The following is a 13,532-nucleotide window of genomic DNA, read 5'->3' as shown; positions in this document are numbered from 1 at the left end:
GACGCCTGAGTTCACGCAGGGGACGAGGTCAGGAGCGGGGGGGGCCCAGTGGGGGGGCGGTGGGGGATGCTGCAAATGGGGGGGGGACCCTCGGGGAGGGGGAGGTGGGGGGGTCAGTGCTGGGGGGGGGGCAGCACCTGGGGGGGGCCATGGGCCGCCGCCACTTCCCGTAGGGCAGGAAGCCGCCGGCGCTGCCGCGTCCGGGCCCCGCACCCCCCCCCGGCACCACGACCCCCCCACGACCCCCCCCCAGAGTCTCTCAGACCCCCAAGGAGCCGAGGGGGGGGCTGCCCGGGGGGGGGGGGGAAGTGTGGGGGGGCACAGGGGATACCAGGCATGTCCCAGGTGCCCCCCCCCCCCGCCCCGCACCGCACCCCCCCCCAGCCGCGTTTTGGGGGTGCTGGGGGGGTCCCCGCAGAGGGATGGGGGGGCAATGGGGGGGGCAGGGAGTGTCTGGGGACGGAGGGACAGAGGGACGCGGGGGGGGGGGGTCAGAGGGACACTGACCCCCCCGCTGACCCCCTGTCCCCCCCCCCCCAGGTCCCACCGTCGCGCCCTCCCCGAGCGAGCGACGAGGCCGGAGCCCCCCCCCGTCCCCCCTCCGTGTCCCCCCCATTGACCCCGACCTGGGAAAACGGGGGGGGGGGGGGGGGGGTGCGTGGGAAAAGGGGCGGAGCGTCCGCACGCGGGAATTCCCGAGCAGCCAATCGGGGCGCGGGGTCCGTTCCCACGCTTTCATTGACAAATCGCGGGGTGGGGGGGTCCCCGCTAAACTGGGAGGTCCCGGGGGTGGGGGGTGGGGGGGGGTGTCAGCGGTAGCGGGGGGGTCCCGGGGGGGGGCAGAGGTTCGTGCTAGCGGGGAAGGAGGGTGCCGGGGGGGGTCAGGGGTAGGGGGGGGGTCCCAAGGTGGTCTCGGGGGGTCCCAGGGTGGTCTCAGGGGGTCCCTGGGGGATCCGGGGGGGGGGTCCCGGGGGGGGCCATGCAGTCCGATGACCTCTTCCTCCGCAAGATGCGGGGCCCCTCGGCCCGGCCCCCCCCCTCCGCCGCCCCCCCCAGCGCGGCCGGGGGGGTCCGGGGGGTCCCCTCGCCGCCCCCCTCGCCGGGGGGGGCCGCTGCCATGCAGCGCAGCAGCAGCGAAGCGGCCCTGGGGGGGGGGGGGGAGCCCGGGGGGGGACCCGGGGGCCGCCCCCCGCAACCGGGCCCACAGCCACCAGGAAACGGGGGGGGGCGGCAGCCCCACGTCCCCCCGCTTCCGCGACCCCCTGCTGCTGCTGGGGCTGGGGGCCGGCGGGGAGGGGGCCGGGGGGGGCCCCGATTTTTTTCCCCGCCCGCCCTGGGGCCCCCACGTCGCCCACTACGACGTGCAGAGCATCCTCTTCGACCCGGCCGAGGCCCCCCCCGCCCCCCCCGGCCCCACTTCGGGGGCTTCAGCCGCCCACCTGGAGCCCGAGGACCCCCCCGAGCCGGGGGGGCGCCCCCCCGACGCCGAGGCGCTGGTGCTGAGCTGCCCCCGCTTCTGCTGCGAGACGGGGGGGGAGCAGGAACCGGGGCTGGGACCCCCCCGGGTCCCCCCCGGGCCGGGTCACCTCCCCAACGCGGCCGTGGCGGTGCTGGAGGAGCCCCCGGCCGGGTCGCGCCCCCCCCACCCCATCGAGCACAGCGACGCGGGCGCCGACTACTACCGCAAGTACTTCTACGGCAAGGGTGAGCCGGGGGGGGGCGCGGGGGGGGGCACGGCGGGCCGGGGGGGGTGTTGCAGCCGTGGGAGGTCGCACGGGGTCGCGGGAGGTCGCACGGGGTCATGGGGCGTTGCACGAGGTTGCGGGACGTTGCACGGGGTTGTGGGACGTTGCACAAGGCCGTGGGGTGTTGCACGAGGCCGTGGGATGTTGCACAAGGTTGCAGGACATTGCACGGGGTCATGGGGCATTGCATGAGGCCGTGGGGTCTTGCACGAGGATGTGGGACGTTGCACAGGGTTGCGGGACGTTGCACGGGGTTGTGGGACGTTGCACGAGGCCGTGGGGTGTTGCACGAGGTTGCGGGACGTTGCACGGGGTCATGGGGCATTGCACGAGGCCGTGGGGTCTTGCACGAGGCCATGGGACATTGCACGGGGTTGTGGGACGTTGCACGAGGCCGTGGGGTGTTGCGCGAAGTCGTGGGACGTTGCACAGGGCCATGGGGTCTTGCACGAGGCCGTGGGATGTCGCATGGGGTCGCGGGATGTCGCATGGGGCTGTGGGGTGTTGCACGAGGATGTGGGACATTGCACGGGGTTGTGGGACGTTGCACGAGGCCGTGGGATGTTGCGTGAAGTTGTGGGATGTTGCACAGGGCCGTGGGGTCTTGCACAAGGCCGTGGGATGTTGCACAAGGTTGCGGGATGTCGCACAGGGTCATGGGGCATTGCACGGGGCCGTGGGATGTTGCACGGAGTTGTGGGACGTTGCATGAGGCCGGGACGTTGCACGAGGCCGTGGGATGTTGCGCGAAGTCGTGGGGTGTTGCGTGAAGTCGTGGGGTGTTGCACAGGGCCGTGGGGTCTTGCACGAGGCTGTGGGATGTTGCACAAGGTTGCGGGATGTCACATGGGGTCGTGGGGCGTTGCACAGGGCCATGGGATGTCGCACAGGGTCACGGGATGTCACATGGGGCCGTGGGGTGTCGCATGGGGCTGTGGGGCGTTGCACGAGGCTGTGGGGTGTTGCACGAGGTTGTGGGACATTGCACGAGATCATGGGACATTGCACGAGGCCGTGGGATGTTGCAGGAAGTCGTGGGGTGTTGCACGAGGCCGTGGGGTGTTGCACGAGGCCGTGGGGTGTTGCACGGGACCGTGGGACGTTGCACAAGGCCGTGGGACGTTGCACGGGGCTGCAGCACATGCCACATCCCCGTGTGACGCCGGGGCTGCGTGGGGCCGTGGGGGGCTGTGTGGGGCAGCGGGGACAGGAGCGGGTCCCGGTCCCCCCCCCCCGACCCCCCCCCGACCCCCCCCAGAGCACCAGAACTTTCTGGGGGAGGACGCGCGGCTGGGGCCGGTGGCTGTGTCCCTGCGGCGGGAGGAGAAGGAGGGACCCCAGCCCCAGGTCCTGCACCGCATCATCCTGCGCACCAGCCAGGTGGGGGCCGGGGGGGGGGCCGGGGGGGGTCCCGGAGGGGCCTTGGGGGATTCCCAGGGGCTCGGCGGGTCCCTGGGGTGTCAGGAGCAGCCCCGGGGGGCTGGGGGGGGGGGCTGGGGGAGAGTCCCCCCAAGCCTGACCCCCCCCCCTGCACCCCCCCCAGCTGCGGACGCTGCGGGGCTCGGTGCTGGAGGAGGCGCTGCCCCCCGGCGCTCGCCCCCCCCGGGGCGCGGGGGGTCCCCCCAAAAAAGCTGCTGGAGCTGGTGCTGCCGGGGCTGGGGGTGCAGGGGCTGCGCCTGGCCTCCCCCTCCCCCGCCGTGCCCGAGACCCTCCTCAAGCTGGACGAGCAGGGGGTGAGCGGGGGGGGGGGGGGGGGGCACGAGGGTGAGGGTTGGGGGAGGGCGGGGCTTGCACGAGGGTTGGGGGTGCATGGGAGGGGCTTGCACCAGTGCTGCTTCTGGCACAAGGGTGAGGCTTGCACGAGGATGGGGCTTGCATTGCACCAGCGCTGGGGTTTGCACAGGGGTGAGGCTTGCACAAGGGTGGGCCCTGCACGAGGACAGGGCTTGCACAAGTACAGGGCTTGCACAAGTACAGGGCTTGCACGAGGACGGGGCTTGCATTGTGCCAGCGCTGGGGCTTGCATGAAGACAGTGCTTGCTCAAGGATGGGGCTTGTACCAGTGCTGGGGCTTGCACAAGGCTGGGGCTTACACGAGGCTGGGGCTTGCAGGAGGACAGGCCTTGCACGAGGACGGGGCTCGCGTTGCACCAGTGCTGGGGCTTGCACATGGGTGGGGCTTGCACCAGTGCTGGGACTTGCACGAGGACAGGGCTTGCACGAGGACGGGGCTTGCGCATGGGTGGGTCTTGCACCAGCGCTGGGACTCGCACGAGGATGGGGCTTGCACGAGGACGGGGCTTGCACATGGGTGGGTCTTGCACCAGCGCTGGGACTCGCACGAGGACGGGGCTTGCATCGCGCCAGCGCTGGCCCTCGCACGAGGCTGGCGAGGGCGCGCAGGCGGTCGCGGGTGCGAGCCCCCGTGCGAGCCGTGCCCCCCGCCCGCCCCGTTCCCAGCTGAGCTTCCAGCGCAAGGTGGGGGTGCTGTACTGCCGGGGGGGCCAGGCCTCGGAGGAGGAGATGTACAACAACGAGGGTGCGGGACCGGCCTTCGCCCAGTTCCTGGGGCTGCTGGGCACCCGCGTCCGCCTGCGCGGCTTCCCCCACTACCGCGCCCAGCTCGACACCCAGAGTGAGCCGGGGGGGGGCACGGGGACATGGGGAGGGACAGGGGTGGGGGCACTGGGATGGGGATACGGGACAGGGGGACACGGGGAGGGACAGGGGTGGAGGCACTGGGATGGGGATATGGGGGATATGGGGATGGGGGGAACAGGGACATGCAGAGGGACAGGGATGGGGGCACTGGGATGGGGATACGGGGGATATGGGGATGGGGGGGAACGGGGACACGGGGAGAGACAGGGGTGGGGGCACTGGGATGGGGATATGGGGACAGGGGAACACGCGGAGGGACAGGGATGGGGGCACTGGGATGGGGATATGGGGACAGGGGGACATGAGGAGGGACAGGGATGGGAATATGGGGACGGGGGGGACACGGGGACACGGGGAGGGACAGGGATGGGGGCACTGGGATGGAGGGGGACACAGGAACACGTGGAGGGACAGGGATGGGGGCATGGGGATGGGGGGACATGGGGACACACAGGGACAGGGATGGGGACACAAGGATGGCAGGGGACACGGACACATGGAGGGACAGGGATGGGGGCACTGGGATGGAGGGGGAGACCCACACAGGGATGGGGACAGAGACACGGGGACATGGAGATACAGGGATGGGGGGGACATGGGGACACGCAGAGGGACAGGGATGGGGACAGGGGGATGGAGAGCGAGACCTGCACAGGGACGGGGACAGGGACACAGGGACATGGGGATACAGGGATGGGGGGACACAGGGATGGAGGTGGGGACATGCACAGGGACATGGGGACGGGGACATGGGGACTTGGGGGACATGGGGACTTGGGGGACATGGGGATGGAGGTGGGGACATGCAGGGGGACATGGGGACACGGGGACACAGGGACACGGAGACATGGGGGACAGGGGGATGGAGGTGGGGACATGCAGAGGGAGGGGGACACATGGATGGGGACACAGGGACATGGGGGACAGAGGGACATGGGGGACACGGGATGAAGGTGGGGACATGCACAGGGACGGGGATTGGGACATGGGAACATGCAGACATGGGGATGGGGACATTGGGACTTGGGGGACACGGGGATGGAGGTGGGGACATGCAGAGGGACATGGGGACACAGGCATGGGGACAGAAGGACATGGGGAGGGGGACATGGGGGACATGGGGACGGAGGTGGGGATGCACAGGGGGACGTGGCAGTGGCTCAGGGACGAGGGGACAGGGCCCAGGGTGGGGGTGCAGGATCTGTCCCCCCCCAGCTGACTCCACGGGGACCCACTCCCTGTACACGACGTACCACGGCTACGAGGTGATGTTCCACGTCAGCACCATGCTGCCCTTCACCCCCAGCAACCCCCAACAGGTCCGGGGGGTCCTGGGGGGGGTCCTGGGGAGGCTTGGGGGGTCCTGGGGCTCCCTGGGGACTGGGGTCGTGGGAGGTCCTGGGGGTCGCCCCATGCTGCCCTTCACCCCCAGCAACCCACAGCAGGTCCAGGGAGGGGTTGGGGGGGGGGGGTCCAGGGGCCTTGGGGGGCCTGGGGGTCCCAGGGGTTTGGGGGGAGGGTCCTGGAGGCAACTGGGGGGTCCCAGGGGTTTGGGGGGAGGGTCCTGGAGGCAACTGGGGGGGTCCTGGGGTCCCAGGGGTTTGGGGGGAGGGTCCTGGAGGTAACTAGGGGGTCCCAGGGTTTGGGGGGAGGGTCCTGGAGGTAACTAGGGGGTCCTGGGGGTCCCAGGGATTTGGGGGGAGGGTCCTGGAGGCAACTGGGGGTCCTGGGGGTCCCAGGGGTTTGGGGGGAGGGTCCTGGATGCAGGTGGGGGGTTCTGAGGGGGCCACTGAGGGGGTCCAGGGGGTCCCAGAGAGCCCAGGACAGCTGCAGGCTCTCCCTGGGCCCCCCCTCCAGGTCAGTTTTGGGGTGCTGACCCCCTCCCTCGCCCCCCCCCCCCAGCTCCTGCGGAAGCGGCACATCGGGAACGACATCGTGACCATCGTCTTCCAGGAGCCGGGGGCTCGGCCCTTCTCCCCCGCGCCCTCCGCTCCCACTTCCAGCACATCTTCATCGTGGTGCGGGCCCACGAGCCCTGCACCCCCCGCACCGCCTACAGGTGGGGGGCTGGGGGGGTCCCAAGGGCTCCTGCAGGGCTGGGGGGCTCGCACAGTCCCTGGGGGTCTCACATGGGTGCTGGGGGGGCTTGCACAGGGTCTGGGGGTCTTGCACAGGGTTTGGGGGTTTGCTCAAGGGGTGGGGGGGCTTGCACAGTCCCTGGGGGGCTTTCCACAGGCTCTTGGGGGTCTCTCCCAGTCCCTGGGGGTCTCACATGGGTGCTGGGGGGGCTTGCACAGAGTTTGGGGGGCTTGCTCGAGGGCTGGGGGGGCTTTGCACAGGGTCTGGGGGGCTTGCATGGGTTCAAGGGGGCCTTGCACAGTCCCTGGGGGTCTCACATGGGTGCTGGGGGGGGTCTTGCACAGGGTTTGGGGGCTTTCTTGAGGGCTGGGGGGGGTTCACAGGGTCTGGGGGTCTTGCACAGGGTTTGGGGGGGCTTGCTCAAGGGCTGGGGGGGATTCACAGGGTCTGGGGGCTTTGCACAGGGTCTGGGGGGGCTTGCATGGGCTCAAGGGGGGCTTGCACAGTCCCTGGGGGGCTTTCCACAGGCTCTTGGGGGTCTCTCCAGTCCCTGGGGGTCTCACGTGGGTGCCAAGGGGCTTGCACAGGGTTTGGGGGGACTTGCTCGAGGGCTGGGGGGGCTTTGCACAGGGTCTGGGGTCTCATACGGGGGCTGGGGGTCTCATATGGGGGCTGGGGGTCTTTGCACGGGGTCTGCAGGGCTCGTCGGGGTGCTGGGGGCTTGCACGGGCTCTGGGGGTCTCACACGGGGGCTGGGGGTGCTGTGTGTCCCCTGGGGGTCTCACATGTCTCCTGGGGGGGGGTCTCTCCCAGTCCCTGGGGGTCTTGCATGGGGTCTGGGGGTCTCGCCTAGTCCTTGGGGGTGCTCCCTGGTCCCTGGGGGGTCTCGTGCAGTCCCTGGGGGGTCTCGCATGTCCCTGGGGGGGTCTCTCGTGGTCCTTGGGGGTGCTGCCTGGTCCCTGGGGGGTCTTGCATGGGCTTTGGGGGTGCTGTGTGTCCCCTGGGGGGGTCTCCCATGTCTCCCGGGGGGGGTCTCGCGTGTCCCTCGGGGGTCTCCCATGTCCCCCGGGGGTCTCCCATGTCTCCCGGGGGGGGTCTGGCGTGTCCCCCGGGGGTCTCCCATGTCTCCCGGGGGGGGTCTCGCGTGTCCCTCGGGGGTCTCCCATGTCCCCCGGGGGTCTCCCATGTCTCCCGGGGGGGGTCTGGCGTGTCCCTCGGGGGTCTCCCATGTCTCCCGGGGGTCTGGCATCTCTCCCGGGGTCTCCCCCGGTCCCGGGGTGGCTGGGGGGGGGGTGTCTCTCCCGGTCCTTAGGGGTACCGCGTGTCCCTCGGGGGGGGTGGGGGGTGCCCATCCCTCTCCCCGAGGGTCTCACGTCCCCCCCCCCCCGGGGCTCTCTCCCGCAGCGTGGCGGTGGTGCGGCCGGAGGAGACCCCCCTCTTCGGGCCGGGGCTGGCGGTGGGCCAGCGGTTCCCGGGGGGCGAGGGGCTGCGGGAATTCCTGCTGGCCAAAGCCATCAACGGGGAGAACGCGGCGGGTCGGGGGGGGCGCCTGGGGGCCATGGCAGCCCGGACCCGCCACCAGTACCTGCAGGAGCTGGCCCGAGCCCACGCCACCGGCCCCCCCCTCGCCGCCCCCCACCGGGGGCTGCCGGTTTTGGGGGGCCGGCGTCGAGCCGGGGGCGCGGCGGGGGGGGGGGCGCGGGTTTACCGGGGGTGGCGGGGGCCGTGGTGTGGGGGGCGAGGGCGCAGGGGACCCCCGGGGGGGGGCCCGAGGTGCCGTGTCTGCTGGGGGTGGCGGCGGAGCGGGTGGTGGTCGCGGCCCCCCCCGCCGGGGTGCTGTTCAGCTGCGCCTGCCGGGACGTGCTGGGGTGGGCGTTCGCCGAGGGTCGCCTGGAGCTCTTCTATGGGGCGGGGGACTGGCTGGGGCTGCGCCTGCCCCACGGCGTCGCCCCCCAAGTGGTGGCCAGGCTGCAGGTGAGGGGGGGGGGTTAGGGGGAATGGAGGGGGCGAGGGGGGTGGGGAGGGGCAGGGGTGGGGGCAATGGGGGTGCGATGGGGCAGGGTGGGGGCAATGGGGTGGGGATGGGGGTGTAATGGGGCAGGGGTGGGGGGCAATGGGGCAATGGGGGGGCAATGGGGTGGGGATGGGGGTGTAATGGGGCAGGGGTGGGGGGCAATGGGGCAATGCGGGGGCAATGGGGTGGGGATGGGGGTGTAATGGGGTAGGGGTGGGGGCAATGGGGCAATGGGGGTGTAATGGGGCAGGGGTGGGGTGCAATGGGGCAATGGGGGTGTAATGGGGCAGGGGTGGGGGGCAATGGGGTGGGGATAGGGGTGTAATGGGGCAGGGGTGGGGGGCAATGGGGCAATGGGGGGCAATGGGGTGGGGATGGGGGTGTAATGGGGCAGGGGTGGGGGGCAATGGGGCAATGGGGGGGCAATGGGGTGGGGATGGGGGTGTAATGGGGTAGGGTGGGGGGCAAGGGGGCAATGGGGGTGTAATGGGGCAGGGGTGGGGGGCAATGGGGCAATGGGGGGGCAATGGGGTGGGGATGGGGGTGTAATGGGGTAGAGGTGGGGTGCAATGGGGCAATGGGGGTGTAATGGGGCAGGGTTGGGGTGCAATGGGGTGGGGATGGGGCAGGGTGGGGGGCAACGGGATGGGGATGGGGGTGTAATGGGGTAGGGGTGGGGGGCAATGGGGTGCAATGGGGTAGAGTGGGGGGCAATGGGAGCTGCAATGGGGCAATGGGGGTGCAATGGGGTAGAGTGGGGGCAATGGGAGCTGCAATGGGGCAATGGGGGTGCAATGGGGCAGGCTGGGGGGCAATGGGGTGGGGATGGTGGGTGCAATGGGTTGGGGATGGGGGTGTAATGGGGTAGGGGTGGGGAGCAATGGGGGGGCAATGGGGCAGGGGTGGGGGGCAATGGGGGGGCAATAGGGGTGCAATGGGGCAGGGTGGAGGGCAATGGGGCAATGGGGGTGTAGTGGGGCAGGGGTGGGGGCAACGGGGTGGGGATGGTGGGTGCAATGGGGTAGGGGTGGGGTGCAATGGGGCAGGGGGGCAATAGGGGTGCAATGGGCAGGGTTGGGGTGCAATGGGGCAATGGGGGTGTAATGGGCAGGGGTGGGGGGCAATGGGGTGGGGATAGGGGTGTAATGGGGCAGGGATGGTGGGTGCAATGGGGCAGGGGTAGGGGGCAACAGGGCAGGGATGGGGGAGGGCAATGGGGGCTGCAATGGGGCAAGGGTGGGGGGTGCCGTGGGGCAGGGGTGGTCGGGGGGCCGCTGTGGGGCTTGGGGAGGGCAGTGTCCCACGGGGGTCACCCCACGGGTCACTGCTGGGTGTCCCACGGGGGGGGGTGTGTCATTGTTGGGTGTCCCAGGGGGTCACCCCACCGGGGGTCACCTCCGGGCTCCCCCCAGCTCACTCCCCATCCCCTCGTGTGTCCCCCCCCAGGCGGTGACCCGTGGGTGCGAAGCTCGGGAGCTGGCGCTGCCGCGGGGGGCCGGGGTCGCCTGGGGTTCCGCGTGGACGCCACGGGGGTCGTGACGGCCGTCACCCGCTTCTCCTTCGCCGAGACGGCGGGGCTGCGCCCGGCACCCGCCTGCTGCGCGTCGCCCACCACCCCTGCCCACCCTGGCCCCCCGCCGCCTGCGGGCCCTGCTGCGGCGCCCCAAGGCCCCCCTCACCCTCCTGCCCCCCGACCGCGACGGCCGGCCCCGACGGTGGGTGGGTGGTGGGGGCGATGGGGGGGAATGGGGGGAACTGGGAGGGAATGGGGGATTGGGGTGTCTGGGGGAATGGGGGGGAATGGGGGGGAATGGGGGGATTGGGGGGTCTTGGGGGAATGGGGGGAATGGGGGAACTGGGAGGGAATGGGGGGATTGGGGGTCTGGGGGAATGGGGGGGAATGGGAGGGAATGGGGGGATTGGGGGGTCTTGGGGGAATGGGGGGAATGGGGGGGAATGGGAGGGAATGGGGGGATTGGGGGGTCTTGGGGAATGGGGGGAATGGGGGGAACTGGGAGGGAATGGGGGATTGGGGGGTCTGGGGGGAATGGGGGGGAATGGGAGGGAATGGGGGGATTGGGGGGTCTTGGGGGAATGGGGGGAATGGGGGGAATGGGAGGGAATGGGGGGATTGGGGGGTCTTGGGGGAATGGGGGGAATGGGGGGAACTGGGAGGGAATGGGGGGATTGGGGGGTCTGGGGGAATGGGGGGGAATGGGAGGGAATGGGGGGATTGGGGGTCTTGGGGGAATGGGGGGAATGGGGGGGAATGGGAGGGAATGGGGGGATTGGGGGGTCTTGGGGGAATGGGGGGAATGGGGGGAACTGGGAGGGAATGGGGGGATTGGGGGGTCTGGGGGGAATGGGGGGGAATGGGAGGGAATGGGGGGATTGGGGGGTCTTGGGGGAATGGGGGGAATGGGAGGGAATGGGGGGATTGGGGGGTCTTGGGGGAATGGGGGGAATGGGGGGAACTGGGAGGGAATGGGGGGATTGGGGGGTCTGGGGGGAATGGGGGGGAATGGGAGGGAATGGGGGGATTGGGGGGTCTTGGGGAATGGGGGGAATGGGGGGAATGGGAGGGAATGGGGGGATTGGGGGGTCTTGGGGAATGGGGGGAATGGGGGGAACTGGGAGGGAATGGGGGGATTGGGTGGTCTTGGGGGAATGGGGGGAATGGGGAACTGGGAGGGAATGGGGGGATTGGGGGGTCTTGGGGAATGGGGGGGAATGGGGGAACTGGGAGGGAATGGGGGATTGGGGGGTCTTGGGGAATGGGGGAACTGGGAGGGAATGGGGATTGGGGGGTCTTGGGGGAATGGGAGGACTGGGAGGAATGGGGGGATTGGGGGGTCTTGGGGAATGGGGGGAATGGGGGGAACTGGGAGGGAATGGGGGGATTGGGTGGTCTTGGGGGAATGGGGGGGAATGGGGGAACTGGGAGGGAATGGGGGATTGGGGGGTCTTGGGGGAATGGGGGGGAATGGGGGAACTGGGAGGGAATGGGGGGATTGGGGGGTCTTGGGGGAATGGGGGAACTGGGAGGGAATGGGGGATTGGGGGGTCTTGGGGGAATGGGGAGGACTGGGAGGAATGGGGGGATTGGGGGGTCTTGGGGGAATGGGGGGGAATGGGGGGAACTGGGAGGGAATGGGGATTGGGGGGTCTTGGGGAATGGGGAGGACTGGGAGGAATGGGGGGATTGGGGGGTCTTGGGGAATGGGGGGAATGGGGGAACTGGGAGGGAATGGGGGGATTGGGGGGTCTTGGGGAATGGGGGGAATGGGGGAACTGGGAGGGAATGGGGGGATTGGGGGGTCTTGGGGGAATGGGGGGAATGGGGGGAACTGGGAGGGAATGGGGGATTGGGGTGTCTTGGGGAATGGGGAGGACTGGAGGAATGGGGGATTGGGGGGTCTTGGGGGAACGGGGGGGAATGGGGGGAACTGGGAGGGAATGGGGGGATTGGGGGGTCTTGGGGAATGGGGGGAATGGGGGGAACTGGGAGGGAATGGGGGGATTGGGTGGTCTTGGGGGAATGGGGGGGAATGGGGGAACTGGGAGGGAATGGGGGGATTGGGGGGTCTTGGGGGAATGGGGGGGAATGGGGGAACTGGGAGGGAATGGGGGGATTGGGGGGTCTTGGGGAATGGGGGGAACTGGGAGGGAATGGGGGATTGGGGGTCTTGGGGAATGGGGAGGACTGGGAGGAATGGGGGGATTGGGGGTCTTGGGGAATGGGGGGAATGGGGGGAACTGGGAGGGAATGGGGGGATTGGGTGGTCTTGGGGAATGGGGGGGAATGGGGGAACTGGGAGGGAATGGGGGATTGGGGGGTCTTGGGGAATGGGGGGGAATGGAGGGAACTGGGAGGGAATGGGGGATTGGGGGGTCTTGGGGGAATGGGGAGGACTGGGAGGAATGGGGGGATTGGGGGGTCTTGGGGGAATGGGGGGGAATGGGGGGAACTGGGAGGGAATGGGGGGATTGGGTGGTCTTGGGGAATGGGGGGGAATGGGGGAACTGGGAGGGAATGGGGGGATTGGGGGGTCTTGGGGGAATGGGGGGGAATGGGGGGAACTGGGAGGGAATGGGGGATTGGGGGGTCTTGGGGGAATGGGGAGGACTGGGAGGAATGGGGGGATTGGGGGGTCTTGGGGAATGGGGGGGAATGGGGGGAACTGGGAGGGAATGGGGGGATTGGGTGGTCTTGGGGGAATGGGGGGGAATGGGGGAACTGGGAGGGAATGGGGGGATTGGGGGGTCTTGGGGAATGGGGGGGAATGGGGGAACTGGGAGGGAATGGGGGGATTGGGGGGTCTTGGGGAATGGGGGGGAATGGGGGGAACTGGGAGGGAATGGGGGATTGGGGGTCTTGGGGGAATGGGGAGGACTGGGAGGAATGGGGGGATTGGGGGGTCTTGGGGGAAATGGGGGGGATTGGGGGAACTGGGGGGATTGGGGAGAATAGGGGGTTGGGGGAATGGGGGGAAATGGGAGGAATGGGGGATTGGGGGGTCTTGGGGGAATGGGGGAACTGTGGGGGATTGGGGAGAATGGGGGATTGGGGGAATAACAGGGTCTTGGGGCAATGGGGGGAACTGGGGGGATTGGGGAAATGGGGGGATTGGGGGTCTTTGGGGAATGGGGGAAATGGGGGGATAAGGGGGGGATTGGGGGATTGGGGAAATGGGGGGAACTGGGGGGGATTGGGGAGACTAGGGGGTTGGGGGTGAGGGGGAATGGGGGGACTGCGGGGATAAGGGGGTCTTGGGGGAATGGGGGGAACTGGGGAGAATGGGGGGTTGGGGGTCTTGGGGGAATGGGGGGAAATGGGGGGATTGGGGGAAATGGGGAATAATGGGGTCTTGGGGAATGGGGGAACTGGGGGGAAATGGGGCGACTGGGGGGGATTGGGGAATGGGGGAACTGGGGGCATTGGGGGAATGGAGAGATTGGGGGGATTGGGGAATAAGGAGGAACTGGGGGGTAATGTGGGGGATGGGGGATAAGGGGGTCTTGGGGGAATGGGG

At 69.9% G+C, this 13,532-nt stretch overlaps 1 protein-coding gene across 1 annotated transcript in view; it reads left to right on the top strand.

Annotated features, from left to right (window-relative positions):
• The first annotated feature begins 881 nt into the window (after window positions 1-881).
• The window catches only part of SIPA1 (signal-induced proliferation-associated 1), a 12,895-nt gene continuing 244 nt past the window's right edge, over window positions 882-13,532 (top strand). Inside the window, 14 exon segments of the mRNA XM_069810680.1 lie at window positions 882-1,704; window positions 3,004-3,125; window positions 3,289-3,342; window positions 3,344-3,478; window positions 4,206-4,380; window positions 5,622-5,725; window positions 6,309-6,378; window positions 6,381-6,465; window positions 7,890-8,196; window positions 8,199-8,459; window positions 9,946-9,988; window positions 9,991-10,077; window positions 10,080-10,106; window positions 10,109-10,218. Of these exon segments, the coding sequence (XP_069666781.1) occupies window positions 990-1,704; window positions 3,004-3,125; window positions 3,289-3,342; window positions 3,344-3,478; window positions 4,206-4,380; window positions 5,622-5,725; window positions 6,309-6,378; window positions 6,381-6,465; window positions 7,890-8,196; window positions 8,199-8,459; window positions 9,946-9,988; window positions 9,991-10,077; window positions 10,080-10,106; window positions 10,109-10,218 (2,295 nt within the window). The 5' untranslated portion in view covers window positions 882-989.

This window comes from Haliaeetus albicilla, chromosome 22 (genome assembly GCF_947461875.1).
Source record: "Haliaeetus albicilla chromosome 22, bHalAlb1.1, whole genome shotgun sequence".
Lineage (NCBI taxonomy): Eukaryota > Metazoa > Chordata > Aves > Accipitriformes > Accipitridae > Haliaeetus > Haliaeetus albicilla.
This window is presented reverse-complemented; position numbering and strand designations above follow the sequence as displayed.